The sequence below is a fragment of the Caretta caretta genome, chromosome 2, assembly GCF_965140235.1.
Source record: "Caretta caretta isolate rCarCar2 chromosome 2, rCarCar1.hap1, whole genome shotgun sequence".
Classification (NCBI taxonomy): domain Eukaryota; kingdom Metazoa; phylum Chordata; order Testudines; family Cheloniidae; genus Caretta; species Caretta caretta.
The window spans coordinates 204720658-204740127 of NC_134207.1; the positions used below are offsets into that span (position 1 = coordinate 204720658).

At 42.5% G+C, this 19470-nt stretch overlaps 1 protein-coding gene across 4 annotated transcripts in view; it reads left to right on the forward strand.

Annotated features, from left to right (window-relative positions):
- Window positions 1–19470, forward strand: part of RFTN1 (raftlin, lipid raft linker 1) — a 115394-nt gene that overhangs the window by 66472 nt on the left and 29452 nt on the right. For 3 of the 4 annotated variants that reach the window (XM_048838520.2, XM_048838519.2, XM_048838518.2), the window contains exons 5-6: window positions 2685–3120; window positions 8557–8760. In XM_048838520.2, coding sequence (XP_048694477.1) covers window positions 2685–3120; window positions 8557–8760 — 640 coding nt within the window. The remainder of the gene's footprint in view (window positions 1–2684; window positions 3121–8556; window positions 8761–19470) is intronic. The other variant, XM_048838522.2, reaches the window with a different exon arrangement.

The window sequence follows — 19470 nt, forward strand, 5'->3', positions numbered from 1 at the left end:
AAACTCTGGCAGCTGCCTACTAGTTAAATTACTATAATTAACTGATCTGACATTCTACTATACGAATGCAGTTTAGATTAGCACTGGAAGATGAAGAGACTTTGTAACACTTGCTAATAATGAGTGTATTACAAGTATTTGTAAAATTGCAACAAGGAGTCAGACACATTAGGCTATTATGAGTGCATCATATCGTTTGCATGCACTTGGATCAACTGAGCAAGCCAGTCAGGTGCTGACTTTCTTCTAGCCCAATACTAATAACATGCTTCAGTTTATTTATAGAGACCTCTAATGCTGTCCGGCTTTCTTCTATTAAATAGGCCACTGTAATAGCATTTTTACTTTCCTGTTAATTGAGATGAGATTGCGCTGTGGTAATTATTACATTTTAGCAATGAGCCTCACTCCAGTCAGCAGCTCCTGTCCATCTGCAAACTCACCCTGCTGACTGTCACCCTGTTTCCTGGGGAACCATGCTTCAGTTCCTACCATCACACTCTTTAAGAGTTAATTAAACATGAAAAATCCCAGTCGTTTGAAAGAGGAAGTTCTCTGTGTTGATCAGATGTCACCTGTAGGTTGTGTATATATTCAGCACAGTAATGTGATTCTCAGGAAATAATGATTCATAAAAAATGTCTGTGGGTGGGGGCAAAATGCAGAAATGAGCTTCCTCTTTATTTTTTAGTGTTAAATAAAATTGTTAATATCTCAAACGTCTACCCCGCCCACCTCACTTCCCAGTGCTGTAGAACTAATGTGATGGGTTCAATGGATAATTCATTCTTTCACTTGCAATTGAAAAGCCTGAGCTGCTTTTATTTAGGTTCATATTAATCAGAACTGTAGAGAATAACCAGGATGCTCCGATTCGGCTGGATTATTTGCCTTGAAAACACAGTATTAGCCTGAGGCTGAAGAACTCCTGTATTCTGAGGCCATTTCTTTTTATAATTTGGGGTTTTGCTTAAATCAAAATAACTAAGAATATGCACCAGAAATCCACTAGTCACTAGTGTCTTTCTTCTCCCGGAGGGGGGCGGGGGAGAGGGGGAATACTGATGCATGAATTAGCAGCCAGTCACCTCTCTCCCTGACATTTTAAAAGTCTAGCTTATTCTCCTGGTTCTCTTCTCAATTCTACTGGTGCAAACAGATTGAAGTCAATGGGAGTTTGAGTCAGTAGCATTGCGCCTGTTTAACTAGAAGGAGAATTTCAACAGCCTCTTGCTGCTCTGTCTTGGACCTTCCATCTGTTACTTCCTGCTCCATTCATATATATTTGTTATTACTTGTACAGTCTCATTATTGTTCTTGCATTCTTACAATTTCATTCCTACATTTTCCCATCATTCATCTTTATCTAAAATTTGAAGAAGCAGAGTACCCAGGGGTTGGTCCTGAGGCCAGTTTTGTTCAACATCTTCATTAATAATCTGGATGATGGGATGGATTGCACCCTCAGCAAGTTCGCAGATGACACTAAGCTGCGGGGAGAGGTAGATACACTGGAGGGTAGGAATAGGGTCCAGAGTGACTTACACAAATGGGAGGATTGTGCCAAAAGAAATCTGATGAGGTTCAACAAGGACAAGTGCAGAGTCCTGCACTTGGGACAAAAGAATCCCATGCACCGCTACAGGCTGGGGACTGACTGGCTAAGAAGAAGTTCTGCAGAAAAGGACCTGGGGATTACAGTGGATGAGAAGCTGGATATGAGTCATCATTGTGCCCTTGTTGCCAAGAAGGCTAACGGCATGATGGGCTGCTTTAGAGGGAGCATTGCTTGCAGATCGAGGGAAGTGATTATTCCCCTCTATTCGGCACTGGTGAGGCCACATCTGGAGAATTGCGTCCAGTTTTGGGCCCTTCACTACAGAAAGGATGTGGACAAATTGGAGAGAGTCCAGTGGAGGGCAACGAAAATGATGAGGGGGAGAGGGCACATGACTTACGAGGAGAGGCTGAGAGAACTGGGCTTGTTCAGTCTGCAGAAGAGAGGAGTGAGGGGGGATTTGATAGCAGCCTTCAACTACCTGAAGCGGGGTTCCAAAGATGATTATTCATTATTTTTCTTTGTTTACCCACACAGACATTTTTACTCCAAATGTATCTCTATCTCTAGAACTAGTTCAAATACTAAAAAGGTACTACAATAACTTTGTTCTTTGTACTCTCATTAAGTGAAAATTCGTCATTTGTTCCTCAGTTTAAAATAAGGGGCTAACAAAGATGTATATGTAGCCCAGGGAATTTGTGGGACTTTCACTTGCATATCCATCGAGTAATCAGAGTATATAACATTCTGCTCCTCAACTCCAAATGTCTTTAAGCTGGCACTATAAAACTTGGGTTAGGCAAAACTACATCTGGTAATGTGTCATAAATAAAGCCTTTCAAACACAGATATTCATTCCCAATGAAGAAATCCAATGCATGTTATTGCATAGGCCTTTCTCTTTCTTTTTTGATTTTCACATTTCACAGACAGTTGAAGGAACTTGTCATTCTGTTTCTCTAGAATTTAACATTTTATGTAAAGCTAATTATGAGAATTTCCTATAGTAGCAGATGAAATAGTAAAATTACATGCTAGTTCCCTTTAAGTGTGTTATTTTCAGAATATGTCTAGTCCTATAAGACAACATGCAGATTCAAACATAATCTCCTTTGATTTGTAGATTCAAGATGCAGCAAGTCAAGGCTTGAAGTTTGTTGGAATTATACCTCAGTACAGTTCCCCGGTGAACTCTCAGGCCAGCACCACTGTGGCACCCACCAGTAACAACTCTGCACAACCAGAAGATGTCAAAAATGCATCAAACTATTCAGAGAATCACGCTTCATTGGATAGCAAGAAAGCAGATGATGCTAATGGATGCAGTGCACCAGCCCCAAGTGAGGAAAATGTTGACCAGAGTGTAGAGCCCAGTGGGGATGTAAAAGGGGAAGAACCAGTTACTGAGCATCTGAGCTTAAACTCTGCAGGGGAGAATGGAGAGCAGTTTCAAGGAGAGAGCCCAAGTGTTTCACCAAGACTCAGAGAAGCAACAGACAATCAAGAAGGGGTAGCTCAAAGCGACACATCAGCATTATGTGCCGAACCACTTACTGGAAGTAAGTACTGAGGTGACCTTTGATATGAACAAGCAAGTTTTAAACTGCCCTTGTTATGTTCACAGCATCTTGGAAAAGTAAATGTAGCATTGCAACAGGGAAAAGATGCACACTATGAATAATAAAACCTTTTAACCCACTTTTCAACTTGGCTGCACACTTCATGATCATTTAATCATAAGTGTTTAGGCATTCACAGGAGCAACAGACGATCAGGTGCAACTCCATTCTGACCAATTAGGTTAATCCTTCTGTGTTATTTTAGTGGGGTTGTCGTTTGCAGGGGGCAGTTGTCATCTCAGATTTGGGCTTCCCTCTTTAACTTATTTTTGCCTCTTTCTCATGTGGAAAGTTCATATGCTTGCTGTTCAACTGGATTTGTGTGCTACTGCTCCCTGCTTGTGGTATTGAAGTCCTCAGAGCTCCTGAGCTTGGTTGATTTCCATCTGCTACTTGCCCATCTGAAAAGATGATAAGGTGCCCGAGTAGGCTTTACAGTTCTGAGTCACAAAAGGGACAATCCTCAAACCCTTTCAGTGTGTGTCAACACCACTGTAGGTGAACACATAGCAGAAAATAAACCAGCCCAAAAGTTCTGAGAACACAGAGGATCTAGATTCTCAGACAGGTGGAGATGGTAGTTGCAGATCTCCAGTTAGGACAGGGTCAGATAGCAGTAAGTGGGAAGGGGTAGTTATTCATGGTAAATGTTCATTCTCATAAATTCATTACACTTGATCATTTTCATCTTCTTATTCTTATGTATTTGTTCGTGGAGGGAGGTTCATCATAAACTATTTTCCTGTGTCTGTTTTGTTGTCCTCTAGTTGCACACTATACTTTAAATGGGCCATTTTTCACCACTTAAAAAAAAATATCTTGGCAGGGAGATGCCACTGGACTCCCTATTTCATCTGTTTACTTCTATGTAGCTTCACCTGCAATTATTGCAATTCAATAACTTCACCTGCAATTACAAATAAGATACGGGTTAGAACAATTTAGAAACACACAGTGTCATTGGGGGAAGGAAATGTGTACTCTTACCTTTTCCCAAATTATTCTGAATTGAATCTCATGATTAACGATTAGACCTTACAATATTTTTCCCTATCTTGTCTAGCTTCTTATAGAACACTTTTTACACTACTGCTTTGCTTAGTTGTCCATTTGGTATTAATTATTACTTTATATAATGAAATTCCACCTAACTTATTTTCAGAACCATCATCTCCTTGGTTGTAGTTTATTCCCATGCCTTATATTTTACATAAGCTCATCCAAACTGTTCTATTCCTCTCAGGATTCTGTATCTGACTGTGAGAGTGACTTCTTAGCCTCCTCCATAGAATATTGGCCTGATTTTTTTGTATTTTTACATAACTAGGTTGGGGGGAGGGCTTACTCAAACTGGCCACCTTTTACTGAACTTTCTTCATTGTTTGTGGGACAGTAAAGTTGCCAGATTTATCCAAAGTATATCCCAAAGTGGTTGCATTTGTCTCTTATTAGAATAGTTTATCCAGATTTGTATTAGACCCTTACGCATCTCAGCATTGTATTTGCATTTACAATTGCTTCTAAATAACGGGTACATCCAGTTCATCCAGGCAAATTACTCTCTCTTTCTTACATAAGAGTACTTTTGAGAATACTCACTTCCCATGTTTTATATTCTCCTTAGCTTTACATTTTTCTACACTGAATTGTATGAGCCTCTTACTGCATTTTCCCATTCTTGTAGTCTGTACAATGTATTATGAAGTTTATCCAGGACATTGGATACATAAAGTGAGGAAAAACCGGTTCCAATCTGGTTTCCTAAAGGGCACCACTTGTCTGTCTGGCACAAACGGTTTCCATTCCCTAATTCCGTCTATCTTCAGACTCTGAGATAGCTCATTTGTGCCCAGGTTTCTGACAATTGTACTGAAACTTTTAGTTGTGGAACTTATTTTAAGGCCTTCTTGAAACCCCCCAAAATTTCACCCCAGCTGCTGATTCACTAGACAAGATCTTCAGTTTCTCAGTCTCTGCTGACCTTTGTTTAACTTCTTTCTCCTGAGTGCTTTCTGATTTGAGAGTACTTCTCAGCCAGTGTACAGGTTGGTAATGCTTCCATTTTCCAAAAAGGGGGATCTGAGAAGACAGTTTTATGAAGTAACTCACCTGTAGCTGGATTTTTCCAAATATATTGTCGCCACCATATAGCTGATTTCTTTATTATTCTTGAGTGACAGTGAGTTCTTTCAGCACTTCCTTTTTCTTCCCTGGAAAATGACTTTCAGTCTTTGGCATCAATCCTGCACCCACCCTTGTAAACACGGAATCCCTGCATAATTTTTGCGTTGTCTCCCTTTTCTTTCACCTTTTCTTTCTCTGCTCTCTCTTGGACTTTTCTTCTCCTGAATTCATCTTTTGGAAATGGTTGTAGTATTTGTTACAGTTTGTGCAGTCTTCATTTTATTATTTAATTTAGGGTACATCTACACTGTTGCTGGATGTATAATTACCAGCTTGTGTAGGCATGCCTGCACTAGCTTTGATTGACCTAGTGTGCTAAAAACAGCAGGGTAGTCATGGCGGCATGGGCAGCAGGGTAGTCTGTCCACTCAAGTACTTATGTAGGGTCTTGGATGGGATTGTACTCAGGCAGCTAGCGTGTGCTGCCACTGTAGCTACACTACTCTTGTAGTGCTCTAGCTTAATCAAAGCTGGCATGTGTATGTCTACCTGAGCTGGAAATTACATCTCCAGCTGCAATATAAATGAACCCTTTGGGTTTCTCATTCTTACACTCTTACAATGTCATTGTTACGTTTGCCGATTTGTGTCTTTGCCTAATATTTTGTAGAGCCCATATGCCTTTTTCTCATTTTTATTACTCTTTGCATGTCTTTGTTTATCCACATTGACCTTTTTCTATTCTCATGTGTATGTATTGCCAAATGTTCTATACAACTCACAGGCATACAGTACTTTCTCACAAGAAATTCTTCCAAGTGCTTTCCCCACCTGCCTTTGTTTTGTCACCTAGCTAATCCCCCCCTTATGTAGAAGTTGTTTTCTGACTTTATTATCTGTATCTATTGTTACATTCTTGAGCCAACATGTTTATTTTTATACCTGTAAAGAGCCAACCCCCAACTTAGCTACACAAATAATAGTAGTAGTAGTTGAACATTTCTCTTTTATGTTTTTCTTCTTCACTGAATTCCATTCCTCACTTCTCTTATGGCTTTTGAAATTCAGAATCTTTGTCCTTTCTGCTTGTATACCTGTCAACAATTGAACCATTATTGACAATGGCTTTCATCAAGGGGTCCTCCAAACCTGGATTGGAAATGATTTTAAGTGCACGTGTAACCAGGATAAAATATTTTGAATAACATTTCAGAAAATACCATGCTTTCTGAAACTGTACTGAAGAGGATTTTGATCTTTTTACACTTTGCTGAAAGTCATTGTGAACAATGGTCTATTTTCAAGTGTAGACAGGACTTCTTTGGTATCAAATTAGTTCTGATTACAAACCAGACCAGATTTTTCTTGCTATTGTTTGTGCCTACATTTACACTTTCACTCACGTCATCAAGGGCCTGGTCTAATGCCTATTCAGGCCAATGAAAGAATCCAATTGACCACAAATGTGTGTAGGATCAGACCTGCACAGCTCAAAACCAAATCAAAATAGCTACCTCCCTACTTCCCGTCATTTCCAAGTTGAAAAGTGTTATAGTTATCATATCCACAAAAAACCTTCTCCATCTATTTCTACCTTTAATAATCATGTCCTGGTTTATCTCCAGATAGTTAACGTCTCTCCTGATTTATTTATGTTCTCTGTTCATATGGTTTTTTGAGTAGTATACCCTTTTGAGTCACCTTATCATCACTTTGTTCTTTCTAAACAAGTGGTGTGTAGTGAGTGAATTCCTGTTAACATTCCCTTTGCTGGTATTAATTTTGAGTTATGTCTCTTCTCTGCATCTCCTTCCTCCAGGACTCATGAACTGTTGTTTCCCAGCCTTCCTTTATATAGAGAGAGTATTAAGCTCTTCTCTGAGGTACACTCTCTATACTTGATTAAGCCTTCATTCCCTTTTCGCTCCCCACCATGCTTACTTCAACCAGGCTTTAGCTAAGTCATTGGCATTATAATCCCATGGAACCCAGTTCCACCATCGTTGTTCATGTTGAGTAGTGACTTACTGTAAATTGTCCCTGTTTGCTTTGTGTTCTTTTAGTTCCATGATGAGACCTCCATAAGAAAGAACTGTCAGAGTGACTCTCTCATAGTAACACCTGGGATTAGAAGATATTATCTTTACAATATAATATGAGATACTTCCAAGTTAATGGGCTGCCTGAATTTTTTATTATTTTTATTTCCTTAAAAAAAATATCAGTTCAATTGGGGTTCCATTCCTGCTGTGTTTGAAATCAATGGGAGCTTTACCATTGACTTCACTGGGCCATTAATCGGGCCACTAATATGTAAAATAACAATATATTAATAGTTTACATTGTAGAAATTTTACTGTTAAGTTTAGTGTTTCTTTCTTCCTGGGAATTTTGATTGTCTCTTTAACTTCCACTTAGCCCCAGTACTGCAGATGTCTGTGATGATTTTGTTGTCTACAGAGACTTACCTAATGATGAGATTTAAATTCGTCGCTCCTCAGGTGGGCTGGAAGCTACATCACACACACTGGTATCTAGCTAATGTCCTCATCTTTAAGGATCTTCGGAATTCCATTTTTCCTCCCTATTCATCTGCTCATCTCTTACTGCTTTGCCTCTTCTCAGACACGGAGTAAATCAACTAAATAATCCATTTGGCCTCAATATTTGTTTGATACACTGTACATTCCTGATTTTGGCTCTCCCACTTGCCATTTCTGTGCGCAGCCCATATAACACCAAAATAAGTTATTTACTTCTTTAGTGGAAGGTCACATCATTGGAAATGTAACTTGCCCTAAATTTGCAGTAAGATCTCAGATTTGAGCTATGTCCTTGATATCACAGTTAGTAGCTATCTCCTTTGTGGCGCTTACACAGAGGCAAACAAGTATACAATTCGGGTGAATTTGCTAATAATACATTAATTCTACGATGATAAATTCTACTAGTAATGCTCATTTGTTTCCACTATGTTATTTATTTATGCTAGTCGACTGTCCCTCTGAGAGGGAGTTCCATATTACAACTAGTAAATACTTATATTATGATAAGGCCCCAGTCAGGATTTGGGACCCTGTTGTGCCGGGCGTTGTATAAACACGTAAAGGAGATGACCCAGCTCTGAAGGGTTACTATAGAAAAACAAGCAGACAAAAGGGGAAGGATGTGATTATGATAGTTATAATAGGAAACAATAATGATATCACAATATGTTTATTCTAGTATTACTATTTAAAAACTTTTTTTTAGCAGTGGAAATATTTGCTATCTTCAACAAGCCAAAGACCCAACAAAGATGCAGCCAGTACTATACTGTGATGATTCCTATGAAGATCTCCAGGAATGGGCAGACTGTCAACGGCTTAGAAGCAAATTGGCTGGAGCATATGACAGATCACTTCAGGAAAGGAGGCTTGCTGGTGAACGCCATCTTCAGCCTTGGAATGGTAAATGGTATGGAATTTACTGAAAGCACTACCCTGTGACTCTTTTTCTCTTTTTCCTTTTAAGGGGCTTACTGTAGTTGAAGAGAAGACATTTGATAGGTGTTTTTAGGATAAAAGCCAAAGCAGATTTTGGTTTTGATCAACCTATTTCAGTGATGGAAATACCAAGTACAGGAAATACTTTGGTGATTGAATGAGGAAACCTGAGATCATGCATTATATTTTGTGTACATTGTAGAGATGCTTCTGCATTCACAGAAGTATGGAAACATAGATAGCTTCTGCTTATTTACATGAGTCAGTTTTTGATCTTTAATCTTTGAGGTTTTAACAAAGAGTAGCCTGTTTTTTTAACTACACTCTGGAATCACATACCATACGTGAAGATTACTTGTAGATTTCACCCCCACAGCAGCTCGTGAAATAATATCTCAACATTTTAAAGCAGTTGAAATAAACTAAGGGAGGCATTTCCTATAAACTGCCCTGCTGTACACTGCTTCTGGGTCTGAGTGTAGGTGACTGCAAAGACACTATTGATTTTGTTTATCCATTATCTAATCAGTCTGTCTAGGTTCTTATGCAGCACCCATCACCTGAGTTCTTCACAAAATTACAAAATGTACATATAATCTCTCTTTTACTTTGCCTTCTCCGATCTGGAATATGTGCTGGAAAATGGAGGTGGTTCATTTGTTTTGTTGATGTTATAGCGAGAAGAGTAGATCAAATAAATGGGTGGTTTTGTTCTGAAAATTAAGCATCTTTGCCAGGATTTGAACCCTGCTCTCTTGGTTCCATAACCAGTACTTAGAACATACTTGGCCACAATGCTTTACTTAAAGTCAAGCCTTCAGCCCTGTTACAGAGAAGTACAATATTGACTTAGGGGTGTTCCGGACCCAGAAAGGATGGAAAGGAAAAGACGGGCCAACGGAGGGAAAATGTAAGGCAAAAATGAAATGTGCAGGTCATAGACAACAAACTAACTTTCTTGGAAGAATATGGTAGTAGTCCTCTCAAGACTAGAGAAGTAAGACCCTGATCCTATGAATGCTGAGTGCCTTCACATTCTACTGTCTTCATTGAGTTTGTTTAGCCATTCCTTAGTATTAACTCACTGGCTAGAGCGCTGATTTAGGGGCACAAGGTTTGTGGCAAAGTGAGACAAGGACTGCTGCCAGAAGGTTTTCTTCCTCTTTTGCTGCTGGCAGAAGTCTCCTGGCCAATGATAAAACACAAGAAAATTAATTTATCCTGTTAAAATTCAATTGGGAAATTAACAGTCAGTCCTAATTTTTCATTCTGCAGCAAATAGCAGCAAAGAGAAGGTCCAAAGTTCACATGATGGAATGATTTCTCAGAGCTTCCTGGCAAATCCTGTAATTGGTAGTTAACTTGCTTAGAAACAAATGGTCATTTATTTTGTGTATATAAAATTGAAATTTATAAAGTATGAGTCACTGAGCCTGATATGCCCAATTATGTCTGCTTTTTAATGCAAGTATTTATTCCTGGCCCCTCATCAGTGTACTGTTAAACACAGCATATGAAAAGTATTCTTATGTTATTTAAACATTAAAAGTGTTTTTACATAATATTGCTCTGGGGGAGGTTCATGCACTCAGATACCATGTTGAGGAGTGCTTGGAAAATGCCTACACACAGCGGTGAAGAGGGTAAGTCTTAAATGTTATAAACAAACAGAATAGTACAGTTAGTTTAGAACTGTGTAAAAATGACCAGATCCAGAGTTAAGCTAGAGTAAAGGTTGTAAACAGACCATTAATTTACAATATTATTAGAATTTTATTATTGTGAAAGCAAAAAGTTTGAAAATCAAGAAAAAAGTGTGGAAATAATGAATTTAGAACATTGTTGTAGACTCAACCTAAATGTCATGAGGCTTAGAAATAGTCAGTATTGTGCCAACACTGTCCTTAACTCTGCCCTTTATCCTTAATCTCTTTCAATTCTGGGCCATAGAACATTGTATAAACTGTGGCTAAACCCACTAAGTAGCAGCTAGAAGCCTGCCCCTTCACTACCTTCATGGTAAAGGTAGCCCACGAAAGCTTATGCTCTAATAAATTTGTTAGTCTCTGAGGCGCCACAAGTACTCTTGTTCTTTTTGAGGATACAGACTAACACAGCTGCTACTCTGAAATAAAACATCTAGGTGTCCCTGCTTCTCCATGAGATGATAGCACTTGACTCTACCCATTTACTCTCCCAGTCTTAGTCAGAAACCTCATATTCCAAACACAGGTCAGAAGTCAAATTTTCTATATTCATTCAGAACTAATGAGTTATGGGCCCTCCATATTCTAATTGCCCTTCTAAGATGGGCTTGAAATCCTCCTGTACTTGAGGAAGGTTGGAAGTGTAGCTGCAGGTTATGTCATTGGAGAACAAAAGACCATATTATTGTGATTCATATATAATATACAAAAAGAAAAGGAGTACTTGTGGCACCTGAGAGACTAACCAATTTATTTGAGCATGAGCTTTCGTGAGCTACAGCTCACTTCATCGGATGCATACCGTGGAAACTGCAGCAGACTTTATATATACACAGAGAATATGAAACAATACCTCCTCCCACCCCACTGTCCTGTTGGTAATAGCTTATCTAAAGTGATCATCAGGTGGGCCATTTCCAGCACAAATCCAGGTTTTCTCACCCTCCACCCCCCCACACAAATTCACTCTCCTGCTGGTGCTAGCCCATCCAAAGTGACAACTCTTTACATAATCAAGTCGGGCTATTTCCTGCACAAATCCAGGTTTTCTCACATCCCCCCCACCCCCATACACACACAAACTCACTCTCCTGCTGGTAATAGCTCATCTAAACTGACCACTCTCCAAGTTTAAATCCAAGTTAAACCAGAACATCTGGGGGAGGGGGTAGGAAAAAACAAGAGGAAACAGGCTACCTTGCATAATGACTTAGCCACTCCCAGTCTCTATTTAAGCCTAAATTAATAGTATCCAATTTGCAAATGAATTCCAATTCAGCAGTTTCTCGCTGGAGTCTGGATTTGAAGTTTTTTTGTTTTAAGATAGCGACCTTCATGTCTGTGATTGCGTGACCAGAGAGATTGAAGTGTTCTCCGACTGGTTTATGAATGTTATAATTCTTGACATCTGATTTGTGTCCATTTATTCTTTTACGTAGAGACTGTCCAGTTTGACCAATGTACATGGCAGAGGGGCATTGCTGGCACATGATGGCATATATCACATTGGTGGATGTGCAGGTGAACGAGCCTCTGATAGTGTGGCTGATGTTATTAGGCCCTGTGATGGTGTCCCCTGAATAGATATGTGGGCACAATTGGCAACGGGCTTTGTTGCAAGGATAAGTTCCTGGGTTAGTGGTTCTGTTGTGTGGTATGTGGTTGTTGGTGAGTATTTGCTTCAGGTTGTGGGGCTGTCTGTAGGCAAGGACTGGCCTGTCTCCCAAGACTTGTGAGAGTGTTGGGTCATCCTTTAGGATAGGTTGTAGATCATTAATAATAATGCGTTGGAGGGGTTTTAGTTGGGGGCTGAAGGTGAACGCTAGTGGCGTTCTGTTATTTTCTTTGTTAGGCCTGTCCTGTAGTAGGTAACTTCTGGGAACTCTTCTGGCTCTATCAATCTGTTTCTTTACTTCTGCAGGTGGGTATTTCTATTTCACATTTGGGGACAATGTATACCTTCAGATCAGCGGCACTGCTATGGGTACCCGCATGGCCCCACAGTATGCCAACATTTTTATGGCTGATTTAGAACAACGCTTCCTCAGCTCTCGTCCCCTAAAGCCCCTACTCTACTTGCGCTATATTGATGACATCTTCATCATCTGGACCCATGGAAAAGAAGCCCTTGAGGAATTCCACCATGATTTCAACAATTTCCATCCCACCACCAACCTCAGCCTGGTCCAGTCCACACAAGAGATCCACTTCCTGGACACTACAGTGCTAATAAACAATGGCCACATAAACACCACCCTATACCGGAAACCTACTGACCGCTATTCCTACCTGCATGCCTCCAGCTTTCACCCTGACCACACCACACGATCCATCGTCTACAGCCAAGCTCTGCGATACAACCGCATTTGCTCCAACCCCTCAGACAGAGACAAACACCTACAAGATCTCTGTCAAGCTTTCTTACAACTACAATACCCACCTGCAGAAGTAAAGAAACAGATTGATAGAGCCAGAAGAGTTCCCAGAAGTTACCTACTACAGGACAGGCCTAACAAAGAAAATAACAGAACGCCACTAGCGTTCACCTTCAGCCCCCAACTAAAACCCCTCCAACGCATTATTATTAATGATCTACAACCTATCCTAAAGGATGACCCAACACTCTCACAAGTCTTGGGAGACAGGCCAGTCCTTGCCTACAGACAGCCCCACAACCTGAAGCAAATACTCACCAACAACCACATACCACACAACAGAACCACTAACCCAGGAACTTATCCTTGCAACAAAGCCCGTTGCCAATTGTGCCCACATATCTATTCAGGGGACACCATCACAGGGCCTAATAACATCAGCCACACTATCAGAGGCTCGTTCACCTGCACATCCACCAATGTGATATATGCCATCATGTGCCAGCAATGCCCCTCTGCCATGTACATTGGTCAAACTGGACAGTCTCTACGTAAAAGAATAAATGGACACAAATCAGATGTCAAGAATTATAACATTCATAAACCAGTCGGAGAACACTTCAATCTCTCTGGTCACGCAATCACAGACATGAAGGTCGCTATCTTAAAACAAAAAAACTTCAAATCCAGACTCCAGCGAGAAACTGCTGAATTGGAATTCATTTGCAAATTGGATACTATTAATTTAGGCTTAAATAGAGACTGGGAGTGGCTAAGTCATTATGCAAGGTAGCCTGTTTCCTCTTGTTTTTTCCTACCCCCTCCCCCAGATGTTCTGGTTTAACTTGGATTTAAACTTGGAGAGTGGTCAGTTTAGATGAGCTATTACCAGCAGGAGAGTGAGTTTGTGTGTGTATGGGGGTGGGGGGGATGTGAGAAAACCTGGATTTGTGCAGGAAATAGCCCGACTTGATTATGTAAAGAGTTGTCACTTTGGATGGGCTAGCACCAGCAGGAGAGTGAATTTGTGTGGGGGGGTGGAGGGTGAGAAAACCTGGATTTGTGCTGGAAATGGCCCACCTGATGATCACTTTAGATAAGCTATTACCAGCAGGACAGTGGGGTGGGAGGAGGTATTGTTTCATATTCTCTGTGTATATATAAAGTCTGCTGCAGTTTCCACGGTATGCATCTGATGAAGTGAGCTGTAGCTCACGAAAGCTCATGCTCAAATAAATTGGTTAGTCTCTAAGGTGCCACAAGTACTCCTTTTCTTTTTGCGAATACAGACTAACACGGCTGTTACTCTGAAACCTGTCATAATATACAAAGATTTTCATGTGACAGCTAGTGCAATTCTTCCACCAGTAAGAAGAGGCTAGATGAAGGCAAATGGGTCAGAGTTAAGCTTGGTGTTTGATACCTTAGCTGAGTATTTCCAGATTTTATGTTGTTTAGGTTTTTTGTTGATTTATAGTCCTCTAAATCAGTGGTTCTCAAACTAGGGCCGCCGCTTGTTCAGGGAAAGCCCCTGGTGGGCTGGGCCGGTTTGTTTACCTGCCGCATCCACAGGTTCGGCCGATCGTGGCTCCCACTGGCCGCGGTTCGCCGCTCCAGGCCAATGGGGGCTGCAGGAAGAGTGGCCAGCACATCCCTCGGCCCGCGCTGCTTCCCGCAGCCCCCATTGGTCTGGAGCGGCGAACCACGGCCAGTGGGAGCTGCGATTGGCTGAACCTGTGGACGCAGCAGGTAAACAAACCAGCCCGGCCAGCCAGGGGCTTTTCCTGAACTAGAGGCGGCCCTAGTTTGAGGACCACTGCTCCAAATTCTTAGTTTTCCTACATTTGCTCGTTACCTTAACTCTGAATTTCCAACTTTTGGACTTTTAAAAAATATCTACAATGTGCAAAAAAAAAACAAAAGCAAAATAGAAGAGTTGCTTGGAAAAACAAAATGTTTGGGACATTACTGGTCACACTGGACAATAATCATTGCTCGTGTGACTGTACTGACCTCAGTGGAGTTGGCCCAGGATGCATTTGGCTTATTATTTCCCTATATAATTAGCTAATGTGGCTGGGATTCTTGTCACTTATGCTCAATTTGTGTGTGTGTGTGTGAGAGAGAGAGAGAGCGCTCAGCCAAAGGCTAACACACAGATCACATGCCAAGTAGAGTTTATGCCAGTATGTTTCACTCAGTTAAAACAATAACAACATAAAGGTTAGCTTCATAGATGTGGTGGCTTAATAGTTCAAAGACAACAGTGGGGAAAACTAGTATAGCTAAGAAATCTTTTTCCATACCCTTTGTTTAAATCACAAGCAAGAACATTACAGCAGCATTTTGCCAAAAGATCTGCATCAAATATTTATACAGCCGAGTGAAAATAGCTTATTGTGCACAGTGGGGGAGAATCTTTACCTTAATAAAAAATGCAGTGATAATGGACCATTTGCTGGTGAAGGAGGGTGATTTAACCTTTGTATTCTGAGCCTTCACTCTGAGAAAGAATGAAGTTGCATGAGCTAGGAGGATGGAGAGGAAAATGACACCATGAACCAGACAAAATCGAATCAGGGTTTCTTTTAATAGCATGACCAGCTGTGTGGCCCAATGAACCATTACTAATGGAAATGGCCCAATGTTTGATTGCAGCACAGGGCTTGCTAACAGTATTTGAGAACTAACTGGTTGAATGTAATACACTGACTTCCAAGAGATTAATCACACTAATGAAGAGATTATTGAAAGATGAGTAAAACACACAGGAATCAGGGAGAAGTTAAGTTGCTGGCATGGTAGATGGTGTAACTACTGCAGATTACTGTAGGAATTGTAAAAGAGAGTCTTGTTGTGTGGCCTGCAAAATTTTGGATGGCTATTTTTCTCGACTTGAGACATGATGGTTATGTCCCAGATCACACACGTGCTTGCATATTAGGGTATATACTTAGGGTATATCTACAATGTTGAGCTGAAGATATAAATTCCAGCTCACAGAGACATACCCACACTAGCTCTGATAAAGCTATTGTGCTAAAAATAGAGTGTAGCTGTGGCAGTGCAAGCGGCAGGATGGCCTAGCCAACCCAAGTACATAACTGTCCAAGTTGCTGGGAATGTGCTTGGGGTGTCTAGCCCCTCCTGCTGCCCATGCCACTCTGGCCACACTCTATTTTTAGTGCATTAGCTCAAAAAGAGCGAGTGTGGGTATATCTCCTTGAGCTGGAATTTACAACTCCAGCTCGAAGTGTAGACATACCTTTAGTAGCTTCAATAGGTGGAGCTCATAGTACATACCTGCATGCTCGAGCAATATTTTTATTCTCCTCCCTAGTCATCTGTCCAAGTTTTCACTTCTTGTAAGTTTCCTTTTTGTGTTTAAGCTCACCAAAGATTTCTCTGTTAAGCCAAGCTGGTCGCCTGCCATATTTGCTATTCTTTCTGCACATCGGGATGGTTTGTTCCTGCGCCCTCAATAAGGCTTCTTTAAAATACAGCCAGCTCTCCTGGACTCCTTTCCCCCTCATATTAGCCTCCCAGGGGATCCTGCCCATCAAAGTCTGCTTTTCTGAAGTCCAAGGTCCATATTCTGCCGCTCTCCTTTCTGCATTTTGTCAGGATCCTGAACTCGACCATCTTATGGTCACTGCTGCCCAGGTTGCCACCCACTTCTACTTCCCCTACCAATTCTTCCCTGTTTGTGAGCAGCTGGTCAAGAGGAGCACCGCCCCTGGTTGGTTCCTCCAACACTTGTACCAGGAAGTTGTCCCCAACACGCTCCAAAAACTTCCTGGATTGTCTGTGCACTCTTATATTGCTCTCCCAGCAGAGGTGGGGAGGGATAGCTCAGTGGTTTGAGCCGTGGCCTGTTAAACACAGGGTTGTGAATTCAATCCTTGAGGGGGCCATTTAGGGATCTGGGGCAAAAATTGGGGATTGGCCCTGCTTTGAGCAGGGGATTGGACTAGATGACCTCCTGAGGTCCCTTCCAACCCTGATATTCTATGATTCTATGTCAGGGTGATTGAAGTCCCCTATGAGAACCAGTGGCTATGATCTGGAAACTTCAATTAGTTGTCTGAAGAAAGCCTCATCTACCTCATCCTCCTGGTCTGGTGGTCTATAGTAGATGCCAACCACGACATCACCCTTGTTGCTCTCACCTTTAAACTTAACCTAAAGACTCTCAACAGGCTTTTCTCCAGTTTCATACTGGAGCTCTGAGCAATCATACTGCTCTCTTACATACAGTGCAACTCCTCCACCTTTTCTCCCCTGCTTGTCCTTCCTGAAGAGTTTATACCCATCCATGACAGTGCTCCAGTCCTGTGAGTTACCCCACCAAGTCTCTGTTATTCCAATCACATCATAGTTCCTTGACTATGCCAGGACTTCCAATTTTTCATGCTTGGTTCCCAGGCTTCTTGCATGCATGCACAGGCACCTAAGATAACTAGCTGGTTGCCCTACTTTCTCAGTATGAATCAGGAGGCCTCCACTGTTTCACCCACCTCCTTGTGTTTCCTCCCGGTATCCCATTTCCCCACTTATCTCAGGGCTTAGGTCTCCATCTCCTGGCGAACCTAATTTAAAGCCCTCCTCACTAGGTTAGCAAGCTTGCCTGCGAAGATGCTCTTCCCTCTCTTCGTTAGCAATCCTCCTTCCTGGAATAACTTCCCATGGTCAAAGAATCTAGCCTTCTCTCCGAAACCACCTGCGCAACCACGCATTTACTTCCACAATTTGATGGCCCCTACCTGGGCCTTTTCCCTCAATAGGGAGGATGGACAAGAGCACAACTTGCGCCTCAAACTCCTTTATCCTTCTTCCCAGAGCCACATAGTCTGCAGTGACCTGCTCAAGGTCATTCTTGGCAATATCATTGGTGCCCACTTGGAGAACTAGAAAGGGGTAACGATCTGAGGGCTTGATCAGTCTCGGCAGACACTTCATCACATCCTGAATTCTAGCTCCAGGCAAGCAGCACACTTCTCAAGTTTCCCAGTCTGAACAGCAGATGGCTGACTCCGTCCCACTTAGGAGGGGGTCTCCGACCACCACTCCCGGAAGCGGTCGGCACCACATCCCTGCGTTCCCTGGGGGAGGGGAGGGCAGAGGGCTCCGCGCACTGCCCTTGCCTGCAGGCATTGCCCCCTGCAGCTCCCATTGACCAGGAATATGGAACTGCGGCCAGTGGGAGCTTTGGGGGAGGTACCTGCAGGCGAGGGCAGCACACTGAGCCCTCTGCCCCCTCCTCCCTGCCCCAGGGGCCGCAGGGACATGGTGCCAGCCGCTTCTGGGAGCAGCGCGGCATGGGGCCAGGGCAGACAGGCAGCCTGCGTGAGCCCCACTGCGCACTGCTGCCACCCCAGAGCCACTCCAGGTAAGCAGCAGCAGGCTGGAGCCCACACCCTGAACCCCTCCTGCACCCCTGCCCTGAGACCTTTGCTGCACCCCAACCCTCTGCCTTGAACCCCCAGCTCCCTGCCTCACCCCTCCTGCACCCCAACCCCTGCCCTGAGCTCTCTGCCGGACCCCTCCTGCACCTCAACCCTCTGCCCTGAGCCCCCAACCCCCTGCCCTGAGCCCCCTGCCTCACCCCTCCTGCACCCCAATCCCCTACCCTGAGCCCCCTCCTGCACCCCAACCCCCTGCCCTGAGCCCCCTCCTGCATTCCGCACCCCCTCCTGCACCCCAACCCCCTGTCCCAGCCCTAGCCCTTCATTCATGGCCCTGCATACAATTTCCCCACCCAGATGTGGCCCTCAGGCCAAAAAGTTTGCCCACCCCTGAGCTGGGCACACTTTTGATGTGTTCTCCCTTGAAGGCAGCAGTGCTATCTTTCTAGCACCCCGTGAGTTCAAGACATTCCAAAGGGGGTGTGGGAAGGAGATGGGATCAGAGCAAAGCAGACTGTTATGGACAAGCAGATATGTCAGGGGCGCAGCAGTGGGTGTACTTGCTCCCTGCATGTCTGGGAGTTCTGGGGGGTACTGTGATGCCTGGCTCTCCTATTGAATGGCGAGGCTCTACATCACCTCCTTTGTGAGCCATGGACAAAAAGCAGCAGTTGAGCCCATGGTTTTATCATTGGCCTTTAAAAGAGGCCAGTGGGTTTGTCCAAATGGGTTGTCAGCTCTACATTCATGTAATTGTCAAAGAAATGCTGTGTGGATAGTTTCTGTTCCCTCCAGGTAAATGTAGATGAATAAAGACCCCAACTAAAGGAAATGATCAGAGCCTTGACAAGGCACTAGACAGTAAATATAGGCATTGGCTCAGACTGAAAACGTCTTTTCTAGCTCTAATTTGTATGGTTTACCTGCAATATTTCCAATAGCAAATATGACAACTACTAAAACCTTTTAATAACAGGTTTACTGAACAAAATGTGCCCTTGGAGTCACTCTTGTATGGAGAATCCATCACTAGGTTTGCTTTTATTTGGATGTGTGTGATTTTCATTAGTTATCATATCAGCTCTGTGTGATCTATTGTTTGGGCATATCTGGTTCCCCTCCAAAATGACAAATTATGGCCATGTGCAGAAAATAATTTAATTAAAAATTAAAAGAAATTACGCTATAAAATGTC